At 39.7% G+C, this 13,800-nt stretch overlaps 1 protein-coding gene across 6 annotated transcripts in view; it reads right to left on the bottom strand.

Moving 5' to 3' along the window:
• The window catches only part of POU6F2 (POU class 6 homeobox 2), a 317,306-nt gene that overhangs the window by 3,414 nt on the left and 300,092 nt on the right, over nt 1–13,800 (bottom strand). For 3 of the 6 annotated variants that reach the window (XM_026843960.1, XM_026843962.1, XM_026843963.1), the window contains exons 9-10: nt 7,908–8,076; nt 665–4,532 (exon numbers count right to left, since the gene is read on the bottom strand). In XM_026843960.1, the coding sequence (XP_026699761.1) occupies nt 4,028–4,532; nt 7,908–8,076 (674 nt within the window). In that variant the 3' untranslated portion in view covers nt 665–4,027. Of the gene's footprint in view, nt 1–664; nt 4,533–7,907; nt 8,077–13,800 lie in introns of those variants that run through there. The other 3 variants (XR_003397925.1, XM_026843964.1, XM_026843961.1) reach the window with 3 other exon arrangements.

The raw sequence follows: 13,800 nt of genomic DNA, 5'->3' as shown, positions 1-13,800 counted from the left end.
AAGGAAAAACAAAAAAAAAAAAAAAAAAAACAAAAATAAGAAAAAAAACTTTTATCTGTTTAAAAAGAGAATACAAGCCTGCCACCTGGAGGAGTGATTGTAGCCTTTCAGGTATCAAGTGCTGATTCACTATGAAAACTATTAACCAAAGTCAGAAACATGGCATTGCAAACTAGATTGTTAGTCTACTCTTTTATGAGTGTGAAATTGTGTTATGAATTTTTACATTTGTATTTTGCAAAGAGGAAAACAACAGGATTAATTTCTCTCATCCTTGTTCGCACCCCCAGCAGGTGTGTACAAACAGGTGTTAAAGCCATTCCATAGCAGTCACCTCCTTTTCATTTAGTCAACAGTTTTGCAATCTCCAAGTGTTTGGGTGCCAAAAATAATTTATTTTTATTGTGATTTGCAGGGTTTGGTATTTCTCTTCTAAGGGTGTATGTCTTGGTTTGCATTTCTTTTTTTTTTTTTATTTCAGTAATAACGTAAAGAAACCGGAACCATTTGAATGCATTTGATTTCTTCAACTGTCCAAAATAGCTTTTTAGTGAAAAACATAAAAAGACAAAATCAGAACAGTAAGTGAACCCTTGGTTCGTTATTCAAATAATAATTATATATATATATATTAAAAAATTCAATGATCAATAAATTGGAAAACCATTAAACCTTCACATATGACTGAAGAGACTTTTGTTTCATTTGCTGGTAGCAATCTATCTTTTAGTCACATGCAAAATTAAAATGTATTCAAATGTAATCAATACATGAAAATTGTTTACAAATGGAAACCAGATATGTTGCCAGTAACAAAATAAACCAAAATATTTTTGGCCCCCCAAAGATGTATGACTCACACATAATTTATCTTCCTAAGAATCTGTTCAGGCACCATTTATGCCTCATAGCAAAAATTTGTTTATAAAAAAATTAATATAAGAAGCATTACAACACTTTATAAATAATTTACAAAACATAATACAAAATTAGAAAACTGTAAAAAAAATCACTGCACATGAATGGTTTTAAGACTGTGGGATGAACATCATTTTTTCTTCCAAGCTGGCGATTTATATTTATTTTACATTTTCACTGTCCTAGTTATATCCTTCCAATATGTACTTTGGAACAGAAAAGAGCTTACATAACTGCTGCCAGCATATTTTTAAACATTTAGTATCTTTCATACACTGTTTAGTTAACTTTTCTTCTTGGGGGGATTTTTCTTCACAAAATTTAGAGCAGTCCCTGGGAGAACTGGAAATTCAGTTTTTAGGCAAAGAATGGCTGATGGTTTTGTTCCTAGGCTGTTGATGATGATGGGGTGGGGGGTGGGGAGTGCACGGTCTGGAGGGTGGTGGCCGAACAGGTAATCATGTATGTGGCATTAATGACTGGACAGTTAGCAGCGTACTGGAGACATGGGCAGGACTTCAGGCGTGTCCGCTTCCAAATAGGATCTGTTCTTCCCTGCTTCTCTGTTCGCTTCTGGGTGGTCTCCTGATCGTTATGTAAATTGAACTGTGGGCACAAGTTGAGGGCTGTTTGGTATAGATAACAGAGATATATCTGTGGATACAGGTATCTATGGATATCGAGGGAAAAGAAAAAACCCTGAGGGGCAGATGTTGCTGTGAGACTCTTTATTTCACGTGTTCAGATTGGATAAAGCGTCTATTTTGTCCCTCACAATTTGCCTGTGGTTACTGAGGTGTTTTCTCCCCCAGTAGATATTTATGTATCAACAGTTGGAAAAGAGTCAATAACAATTCTCACTCTCCTCCTCATAAAAGCAATACTGAAAATATCCTTAAACATACCCTGCTGAAGCTTAAAGCCTAAAATGCATTTGTTGGATGTGAGCCCAGCCCGGAGTACTGGACCCTCAGTGCTCTCCAATCCTGACCTTTGAGAGTGCTCACATTTAGAGGCAGTTTCTGGCACAGATGATGGCCTCTGAAGCCTTAAAACCCCACCAAGCATGCAGCAAATACCCCATTCTACAAGGCAAATCCCATTAATAAAATAGCGAGGGCCAGATTCAAAGCCTAGTGAAATCAATGGAAGTCCTTTTCTTTCACTAAGTTTTGGATATAGCCTTGAGTTCTTGAAAACTCTGTAAGATAGGTGTTATTTGAAGAGTCCACCACTTCAGGAACCTCCTTCAACATCCTGGGCAGACCAGCTAAAATCCGTTACAACCATCCTGAGGTCAGTGAATGTGATCAGGAGTATAGACCAGCAGAATTTTGCTCTACCACCTCTACAGTGAGCTGAACCAAATCCCCACTGTTATCTATTAGAAAGTCCTGATCAAGATGCAGCTTCTACCCTAATAGGGGGCTGAACCCCAAAGCCTGGAGCAGAACTCAGCAGAAGATGAAAATCGCAGGTGACCTCCATGGGTCATACCCCACTGAGAACCTGCAACACCCTTCTCTACCTCTGAGTCTCGGTACACTTATAGATCCAATGACCACAGTATTTTAGAAGATGCTTGTCCAATCAAAAAGGAAGCCACAGAGGTAAGTTGCCTTTAAAGGAAAATCAATTCACCTGAAACATACTGCAGGTGACCCATCTTATTACTCCCAAAGGATATTCAATGGGTTTCCCTATATCCTGATCGCTCAGCCTGGCCAGTGGTCACAGCAAACACCTGCAGAAACACAGCCTCCTACTGAAGAGGTCAACAGGGCAAGCATCAATACCAGGATGGCGTAAAAAAAAAAAAAAAAAAGCAGAAGGAACAAAGCACTACCACTGAAACAGTCCATAGTGACATAATGATCAAAACATCCTCATCACTTCTCGGCCCGTCCATTTCTTGTCATCAGAATCTCAAATTTCTTTGGCTAGCAGACTTTGGAGAGAAATTGCTTCAAACAGAACCGTAATATCGATGCAGTACAGAACCAAGTGTGCAGTTTATATTTATACTACAAAATGAGTTTTGATAACCTCTCCAGGTTCATGGCCAAAGGACAGAGAAATCCCAAGCTACACATTCCACAAGAAGCACAATGTTCGGCATGGGCTGACAGTTCATCAGACATAACCCTAATCCTTCTTTGTCCTCTATTGTATTTCAGCATATCAACATAAAAGTGTTCTTATTTCACTTTTCTTTTTAAAAATCTTCAAACAGCACTGGGTTATGTGGGTTTGGGGAAGGGGTGGAGAATGAGCTGGAAGGGGGAATGCAGCAAAAACAATCAGGAAAAAAAAAAAAAGAAATGCAAACCAAGACATACACCCTTAGAAGAGAAATACCAAACCCTGCAAATCACAATAAAAATAAATTATTTTTGGCACCCAAACACTTGGAGATTGCAAAACTGTTGACTAAATGAAAAGGAGGTGACTGCTATGGAATGGCTTTAACACCTGTTTGTACACACCTGCTGGGGGTGCGAACAAGGATGAGAGAAATTAATCCTGTTGTTTTCCTCTTTGCAAAATACAAATGTAAAAATTCATAACACAATTTCACACTCATAAAAGAGTAGACTAACAATCTAGTTTGCAATGCCATGTTTCTGACTTTGGTTAATAGTTTTCATAGTGAATCAGCACTTGATACCTGAAAGGCTACAATCACTCCTCCAGGTGGCAGGCTTGTATTCTCTTTTTAAACAGATAAAAGTTTTTTTTCTTATTTTTGTTTTTTTTTTTTTGTTTGTTTTGTTTTTCCTTAAAATGTGTTCACATTTTCATAATATACAGAAAAAAAGTAATCAGTTATTTGGTTTACTTTAAGTCCATTTAAAAAAACTGGCTTTTTCTTTTTTTGGGGGAACTAATTCTACGACACACACACACACTAAGTGTTGTGTATTTTTTTTTGTTTTGTTTTTTAAATAGGAAAACCCAAGGACATTTATAAACTGTTCTGTCCTTCTCGTAGTTTTCTCAGTCTTTTACTTACAAGGGTGATGAACAGGTATTTTCACAGAGTTCAAATGGTTATGTTTCTGTTGGTGTGGGGTTCTTTTTTTGTGTGTGGTTTTGTTTTGTTTTGTTTTTAGGAGTTTTCTTCCAGAGAGTCTGTTAAAGGCTCCATAGGAACTGCTGTCGCAGGCTCGTGTTGTTTCAAACGTTTAATTGTGTTCTTCAGTGCTTGCCTCTTATTGCAGAACCAAACTCTAACTACTTCCCGGTCATAGTTCAGTTTCTCTGCAATCTCTGTCATTTCTTGCCCAGAGGGGTGCGTGTTCTTCTCAAAGTGGGCATTCAAGATTTCAAGGGCTTGTGGCGTGAATGAGGTACGCCTCTTGCGCTTTTTGGATGGTTCGCTTCCAATAAACTCGGTAAGGTTCTGCATACCTGCTCGATGGCGGGCCTCAGCCTCAGCCATCCACCGCTCAAGCACCGGCTTTATCTTCTGGGCACTTTTAGGGGTGATGTCCAGCTTTTCAAACCTGGCAGGATACAAAAGGCCAGGGTTCAGTTTGGCTGTCAGACTGCTAGCTATAGTGTTCTCTTGGGCTTCCTGTGGTAGGAAAAAGTGGCTTCTCAGGATGGTGTGTCTGAGGGAAAATTGAGAAAGAAGAGTCTTACACTGATGCTCTGCCAGGGTGGGACTTCCTGCCTGCCTGATTAATTGACTGGCAGAGGCAATTTACAATGGATTACGAGAACTATCAGATAGGTATCTATCAATAAATATATATATATAGCTAGATATTTAAGCTAACACAAGACGAGCACTACAACAAAATTCTAAGTACACTAAATAATACAGGTTATGAGTCGCATTTTCGTATTTCTGACGATCTTCAAAACCCTTAAGGCTAAGTCTAATTACAGGAAATGACATCAAAGGTAATTGCTCTTTATCACCTTGTCTTTGTGATTAATCCTTTTGTTTCCCCTCCCATCCCATGTTGTCCAAACACCACAGCTTTAATAATACAAACCAATGACAGTTACTATCCTCTGAATATCAGGTTTCCTTTCCTTTCATTTTTCAGCAATTTTCACTGTTTGCAAGTTAACGCTATATCCCTTTTCTGGGTCGGAAAAAGATTCCCATAGCTACAGTGGTGTTCAGCTGAAACAGCTGGACACTTTGCAATTATCTTGACTGCTCCCACAATGTGCAAAGACAGACTCATGTTTTCCAGATGAAACCCAGCATAATAGTCTACTAATGCGCTGTGGCACCAAGCTGGGTTTATTGTGGGATTTCTGCAAACTGTACCAGAATGATATCATTTCCTGTAAATGAGGTCTTCTATGTATCATTTTGCCATCAAAAGTCTTTTGCCAAACCAGATTTTACAAGTATTATAAAACATCTGGAAAAGCAGCCACACAAAGCTTTAATCCTTTCACAAACAAGCAGAAGAGCTGAGTTCACATTTCAAGTCTTATAAATACTTGTTTCTTTCATTTACAGAGTTCATCCTCGCTTGCTACACGTTAACCCAAGTCCTCTGATGCCACCCATTCGTATTCCCCCACTTCACCTATGTCCACCCCGCACATTGCGGTATTTCAACGTTGCGGAAAGGCAACAATTATTGTGTGACGCTGCTGCACTCTCCAGCCCACCCGGTGCTGAAGCACCGCCACCGCCGCCGCTAATCACGACGTGCTCTGGCAATGACACCCACCGAATCAATGCCTTTGTGTAAAACAACTCGGTGACTGGACTTGGCAATTTTTAGTGTCTCTATTCAGCACGTGGTGGCTGCAGAAAATATTCCAGCAAGAAACAAAGCATTTCTCACAAGCAAAGAATAAGACAAGGAATAATTTCAGATAATAACACTCCAGAGGATTTGTGACTGGTGCCTGGGATCCTACTGTGGCATTGACTGCAAGGTGTCCTTCCTTGGTGTCCAGTGATATTTCAGGCTGAAGTGTATGCTTTAGCACGCACTGTCTCAAGTTAAGAAAATGCCGCCATTTGCATGCAGAACATATCAGCAAGGTGGTATATTGCTGATAGGACCTGCAGAAGCCACCAGGAGATTCTACTTCTGTCTCCAAGTTGGTCATTTAACTTGCTTACCTTACTGTCCTTTCCATTACCCTGGAGTTTGTACCGAAACTCCTTTGTTACCATTAAGAGAAGTTAAACCTACTATTTCTGAGGAACAGCATGCTGCCACTGAAGCAGCTTGTCTTGGTGCTTAACAAGAAATGCAGAGTCATAGCAGGTTATTACACCACAAAATTATATACATCTGAGGTGGTCAAAGGAAATAAAAAAAATCTTATAACCTTGCAAGTATTTGGGACCAGCTTTGTGACCTGGTTCTCATGTTCTGAGCAATTTGCACCTCTAAGGAGCCCTCTGTAAAAGGTCTCCACATTCTGGGCTTCTGTTAGCTATGTCTGTGCTCCAACTTCATCTTTATTGGGGTTTTCATGACAGTTGGTTAGTGGGGAACCCTTTCTCTTAGCAAAAGTCAAACCATGCCCAGTGGTTTTCTCAGGTGTGAGGTAGATGGAGGAAATGAGCAGACAGCAGACAAAAGCAAAGGAAACTGCAATTTATACTTTAAAGTATAGTATGTTAAACAGCAACTTAAGGCTACAAAAAATGGGCAATTGCTAAAAACTCCACCCGTTTTAGGCATTCTTTACCCATTGACCACAGGGAAGAAAAAAAAAAAAATATTAATCTTTAGCAACAGGGAGGAATAGCATTCATATCATTGGCATTGCTTGTTAGTGTTGATGCTGCAGTACATGTTGTTTGGTATAACGATATACAAGTCTTGAAACAAATTTCCCAGCAGTAGTATCCTTGTATAGACTGAATAAAGGTTATTTTCTACAGGGAGGTATCTTATAAGAAAAAACAGTAGGGGAGACCATAGATGTGAGAGGATCCTATGGAGCTTTTTGTATTTAACAACAATCAATGGGTTTTATGGAAAATCATTGAGCAAAATGTGAGCTGCAAGCTCACTACCCCATACTGATGTTATTTATAACCTTAGTCTTAAACTGCAGGAAAAGTACACTTCCGTTCTATGGGGAATACATTAAAAGTATAAAGAGCAGATAAAAAGACAGAGCATTTCATGGATCACCAAGAACAAAATCCACTTAAATGAGCTTAGAGTTGGTTTCTTGGCTTTCCCTGATGGAGAAGGACTATAAGGCATTGCCCAAGAGGAAAAAGCTGTTACCTAAGTGTGTTTGTTACCTCATGCATAAACATGGGATTACTATAACACACATACATGCATATAGGGTGTTTGCTTCTAACTACTTTAACTCTGTCAAGACTGTATTATCATTTCTTATGATTAGGGCAGATTTCTGCTTCTGCTTTGCATACATGGGTTGTCTGTTTTTTTAGTAAACGTTTGGGTGATAAAAGATGAATAGTTGCTGGTTTGCAAGATAGCAGGAAGGATAATTTTTCCCCTTCTGTGTTGCCTAGGTAAATCATCATTAACATCCTATATGTGAAGTGCTAACCACAGTAATACAGGTTTTAACTTAGCAGGGATGCAGCCATGAAATATTTGTTCAGTAACCCTATCTGTAGAAAATGGCACAGTATGAAGAGGGTCAGCTGGTGCTTATCCAGCATCAGCAGGGTCTCCAGCTCATCTACTGAAATAAGTCTCAATGCCAGGAACATTGTTTCTCACTTGTTTAAAAAAGAATGAGGGGAAAAAAAAAAAAACAACAAACAAACAAAAAAAAAAAAACCCAAAAAAAACAACAAAAAAACCCCACTAAAGTTACTTTAGAGCTACACAATAAGAACATTTTCTCTGCCAGATAGCAACATTATTGGCTAATTTAAGTCCCAGATTAAATAATATATTCTAAAGACATGAGACTCAAACACAAGCATGCTCCTTGCAGTAAGCTGAATAATTAATTATTAAGAACAAAGAGAGGAGAGGAGAGTTTATGATGTAACTTGTTACCTGCAGATGGCAGACTGGCTATAGGCTGGGCCTTCGGTGGCGCTTAGGGCTTGGCCAACTTGAGTCTGTGTCAGGCCAAGGGACAGGCGCCGGATTTTAAAAGCTTTGGCAAATTCTCGGATTTCTTCCAGATTCACCCCATCCACCTCTCCAGTGGCTGTTTGAGGATCTGTTGAAATATTTTTTTTTTAATCATGTCAGTTCTTCATGTCATATATGAGTGAGCTAGGCTTACACCAGCTTTCACTGTGAAGATGTTAATGTTTGGGTTTTTTTAAATACTTATCCCTTTCTCTTCCCAGACACAAACAGACTTGCCTTCTCAGGTGTGTTATGAAGCATGTTCAGATTGCTAAAATGCTAACTAGGCTGCAGTGTTTCCAGGTGCTGGTGAAAGATTTCCAAAGACATATTTTGTTGCTGAACTCCTGAAAATGGCCACCTCACCTCAGAGTGAGTGAGTGCCTGGCCTCCTCACTGCCATTTGTGCCTTGTAAAAATATGTTGACAAGTCATGTTCCTCGTTTTCCCTTTTTTATCACATACAGAAGGAAGGCTGGTGTTAATATATTTATTTGCAGTCTGTGGGGAGGGCTAAATATATGCATGAACTGCTTGGGTTTTTAATTTGAAATCAAGACCTTCTGCTTTATCTAAAATTAATGCCAAACAAGGAGATTCACAAACCTTCCTTCCCTCTTTCACAATACCCAACCCAAACTGCCAGCCAAACGTCCAAAATAACCCAGCAAATGAACAAGCCCAAACGAAATGCCATCTTTAAAAACGCCTTAATTTAAAAATAATCTTAAAATACGCCCTTCTGAGAAGCAGCCTTCCAAGCTTTTCGTTCTGCCTCCTATCACGTTGATAATCAAGGAGTAGCAACATCAGCCATTAGGTTTTGGATTGTAATGCTGCACAATTTTTTACTTTTGCATTAGCCCCTCAGAAGATAATGTTTATGATGCTGTGAGAATAAATCTGTCCTTCCTCTCCATAGCAGTTTACTGACACAGAAGCCTTTGTCCCTGAAAGGGCACATAATAAAGAATGTCTACCACAGGAAAGCTCCTTTGGTGCTGGATAACTCGGTCAATTTAGGACTTATCAAGGGAAATGACACAACAGCTGGAGAATGGAACTTTCCCCTCCCCCCGAAAGCTACTGATCCCTGGCTAAATGAAAGCATTTGCCAAGTCAGAGACAGCATGGGACTGGGATGGTGGAAGATTTCAGTGTTGTGCAGTCCTGCGTGTAGTGAAGCCATTCTCCCAGCCAGACATCTCTATTGTTCTTCACTTCACTCCTCAGACTTCTTAGGTGAAAAGTTTGCAGCACAATAACCCATCAATTTCTGTAAATGCAAGCAGTTGTCCAAGGACGGTGCTATACTACATTACTATTCTGAACCCTATATGAGAGTGGATCCTGCTAGTACTGCTATAGCTAAGGGATTCTCAGCATTACAGTAACAAAGCTTTTATTTTCAGGGGTTTATAAACCTGATGTAAAATTCCCTTATGATGGAAATGTCCTATAAAAAAATCTTTTAGTCCAATAATAGACAAAGGGAAGAGGTCTTTCTGCTGTATGAATTTAGCCTGTATTGATTCATAGCTTGAATGTAAGAAGCACACGCAGCAATAGTTTTTTGAAAATACTCGTCTGTGCAACCAGGGACCACATGAACTTAGCAGACAGGTAAAAAAACACATAGGCTGACCCTAGTTTTGACAATGCTCCGCACTCAGAATCATCTTTCCTGTTGTCAGTGCTATGCTTGAGCTCACCTGTGCACAGATGCATGCACACATCCAGTATAAAGCTAGGGTGTGTACTGCTTTTAAGCAGCTGGTGCTATGACAGGGGCCACTCAGGTTTGCAAAATAATTGCCTTTAGAGGTGTGAAATTTCCCTACTTAACCCATACACAGTCTATCCAGCACACCAGTTCTGATTTTTGGAGACACAGAACGAAGCTGGATGCTTATCTGCCCTATGGATCTCTGAAGAGCAACTGATAGATGCACAAAATATCATAAATGATAATAGCCTCAAAGATTCCCTTGAGTAAAGTGCACTAAGAGGGTGACCTTCCTCACCTCTTTCCTTCCTTCACTTTTAGGCCTCTGACTAAGGCTATTAGGGATGTGACAAAGGACAATTCAGGTGTTCCCAGAGAACTTTCAAAGTAGCAAATGCTATGGCAACTGGCAACTGTAAACCTCCCCAACTCCTTTTAGGAATAAAAAGGGAGGGAAGAACGCAAAGGGGTTATTTGCTTGCATATGATTATAGAGAAATTCTGTCAAGTTCTGCCGGATCCTTCTGGTATGGCACTGTTGCAACAGTGAATGGCATGGAAAGTCTTTTCCTGCTTGGGGGGCTTGGACAAGGGAAAAATTAGGCTGAGCTCTCCTCGAGAAAAAAAAAACAAACCGTGATGCACTTCAGGAATATGGGAATAGACTGTAATATATGGCAGAGTATCTGTTGAGAAAGAGGGTTTGTTCTTACATAGTGTCTTTAGGAAGAGGGGGTTACTAACAAAGGTGGACCGAAACACCGAAGCCTTGTATCCCTGAACTCTCGGGAAAATAGCATTTGTATCAAATCAGAACCACTTCTACTTCAGGTGTGATTCAAAGCCCTTTGAAATCCACAGAAGTACTCCCTTGATTTCTGCCAGCTCCATAAAACTCAAGTAGAGTTATGAAGACCACTCCACTGACATCATCATATAACCACACTGGTCTGTTTTACTCTATTGTCTTTAAAATGCCATCAATACATAATCTTGGACTCTGTGGACTGATACATACACATACATAATAGATAATGGACTTTGTTTTAATAAGTTCTGAGCTCTCAGAACAGTTAAGTGTATAGTGCACTTCACATTTTAGGAAGAATAGTTTACTGAAGACTGCAAATAAACTGGTGCTTTTTAAATTAAGTGCCTATCCTAGAGAAGGCAGCACAGTGCCAACAAGAAAATAAAGAATACCAATCTCATTGAGTGGTTGGGATCTACAGTAACAGCATTTAAAGACTCCCAGTGTACGTTACAGCTTGATAGAACAATGGCTGTTGTGTCTGCGAAACTACTGGGTGATGGAGAAAGGTGAGGGAGTTGTCTGGGACCATTTTAGGGGATATGTGTACATACCTCCTAATAAAAAGAAAGCCAGATAAAATTCCCCTAGATGTCCTGGTGGATGGTGAAGGTGGACGAGCAGAGTGGCAGAAATAAAAGCCATAGGCTCTCCTTCTGCCTTAAACATCCTTTTCTCCTACTGAAGGAAACACTACTACCACTTTTGCATTCTTCTGCAAATCCCACATGAGTTTGTCAGTGAGTGCAAATATGCTATGATTTTAATAGTTAGGGGGAAGAGTTGTTACAGAGAAATCAGTGCACCCTGAAGGAGAAAGCAAATTTCTGTTGCACAGAGTTCTACCACGGGAGGGATTACAGGGGATGATTTCCCCAGTCAGACAGGAGGAGGAATAGCTGGCAGAGGAAGTCCAATGGAAAGAAAATTGGATAAGAAAGGTAGGACAAAACATTAATAATGGAAAATGGACTGGAACTCAGGGGAAAGAAAGAAGAATAATTTGTTTGTGGGAGGCATTTTAATTTTATAGTAACAGATGACAGTAAAATGAATTTGGAAGGGAAAAAGGAACTTCATGGAGACACAAGTCTCAGAGCATGAAGGGAAACCAGTGATTTCCACAAAGAGAACATATGGTAGAAAAGTTAAAGAAATGAGCATAGGGATGCATCTGAGAAGAGGAAAATTAAATGGAAATAAGGGGGGAATAATGATGTAGAACTGAATGAAGACAAAGACAAACAGAGGTAGGATGAGACAATACGAAGAAATCACACAGAAGGGACGAGAAGAGTAGAGATGAATCTTGCAGTTCTTGCTTAGGCAGAGCTTCTATTTAAATGTCCTTTCTTTGGAAACAAACGAGTTTTTGTCCTTAAAATAACTAGCATTGTTGCTGGTGAGGGCTGAAGGGGTGAGGATGAGAGAAAAGGGAGAAGCTATAGAATACAACAATCCAGGGGGGAAGAGAAGAACATGAAAAAAATAAAGGGAAATATATTAAAAAAAAAAAAATTTACATTGGAATAAATGTAAAATCATAAAGAAAATATGACTAGAATGAAAAGTAAAAGGCATAAGCAAAACGGAACACTAATGCTATTAAAGCCCAGTTCTACTCCCTTTCTCATAGTACCATAGTAATTTCACTGACGGGAGGTAGCCTGTTGTAAAGAGGGTTACTATGTTTACAGTAAGTGTGCAGAACCTTGCCCCAAGTAGTTATTTACTGAAGTTATTTGCTCTAAGCATTTCAATTAACAGAATAAAGCAGCTGCATATGCCTAGTTTACATGAGCTTTATTATATTTAGCAACAATTTCTGGAATATGGCAAATGTCTACCAAGGGACTCAACTCTGGGGCTTCTGCTGGAGGACTGGACTGCAGCTTTGGAACGAATGAGGAAAAGGAAACAAAAATATTCCTGCCTCGGGAGGGGTAAAGCAATTGAAGAGCTGTTCAGGAGGCCACAAGATGTTTCTTGATGCCCGTATGCCTGTGGATTTCTTTCAGAACCACTGACCCATTTGAGGCCTCATCCCACTAAAAGAATTTGAGTGGACTTCAGCAGACACTGGATTTGAATTGTAGGCCTGTTGTGCAAAGCTCTGGCAGCCAGTGTGGGACCTGGGTCGCTAACAAGGCTCTGTTCAATTATGGGCTATAGGCTTGGCAAAGCAGTGTTCCTGCCCTTCAAGGATATGCACCCAAAAGCTGAATGGATTCTGGAAAGCAACGGAACAGACTTTCTATTTGTTTCCCTGTGTGAGGTCACAGTTATACACAAACGGATTTTTAGTCACATGAAACAATTTTCTAATTCGTGAGCATCGATTAAGACTATTTGTATAAAAAGATGGTCCTATCAAGGACACCTAAAAGCTGTAAAGGATCGTCTCTGCCTTATCATGTTTCATTACACCGGTGGTATGATCTTTCCCTACTGAACTGACTGTATTTTCTTCTTTCTGGTAGGCTCTTTCCAAATTACTAGAAACCAGCAGGTAGCTCTCTTGTGCCCTGGAACATTGTTACATGCCAGCTCAAGCAGGCTTACCCATGCAGTGTTAGCTCCCGTTTGTGGTCGGCTACATGCTCGCAGGAATATGCTGGACAGCCATTAAGGATCGTTGAGATGACTGTTACTCCTGTCTGTGTGATAATGCCATGCAAATGGCAGAAATGAGTTATCTGTTCCTCACACTACTGAGTCTGTTGGTCTTGAATAGCTAAGGACTAGATGAAGCTGGAAACATACATTTAAAACCATTCCAGAACTTTTTATTTATGTGTAATTATCATCATCCTTTTTTACAGGTGATCTCTATCAATACCCTCTTCTTTTGGAATGTTCTTAAGACCTGGGTCCCAGTGAATTAGTTCCCTACCTAATTTAATTGAGTCTTCTTCTTTTTTTTTTTTTTTTTTTTTTTTTTTTTTTTTTTTTTTTTTTTTTTGAGCAAAGGAGAAGCACCCCAACTATTTTCTCTGTGCCATTCACAGAGTATTCACTATGGCTAAGTCTGCCTGGCATTTACCATTATAAGACAAATTTCAGGTCAACTACTTCTGAGAATGAGGCTAGTAAAACATGTTCTGCCCAGGTTAAAAAAAAAACCCAACGTAATAACCTCTTTTCTTTAAGAAGCTTCAGTTTCCCTGTCACTTGAAGTATGGCCTTGATAGGTGTCAGGAAGATAGCTGTTATGTCAGTAATGGGCTTCTTGCCATCCCAATTAAAATCTATCTCCAACAAGTCCAAGCAGGGGA

This window comes from Athene cunicularia, assembly GCF_003259725.1.
Source record: "Athene cunicularia isolate RWA chromosome 2 unlocalized genomic scaffold, athCun1 chr2_part2, whole genome shotgun sequence".
In the NCBI taxonomy this organism is placed as follows: Eukaryota; Metazoa; Chordata; class Aves; order Strigiformes; family Strigidae; genus Athene; species Athene cunicularia.
Note: the sequence above shows the minus strand (reverse complement) of the source record. Positions and strands in the feature narration are given on the sequence as shown.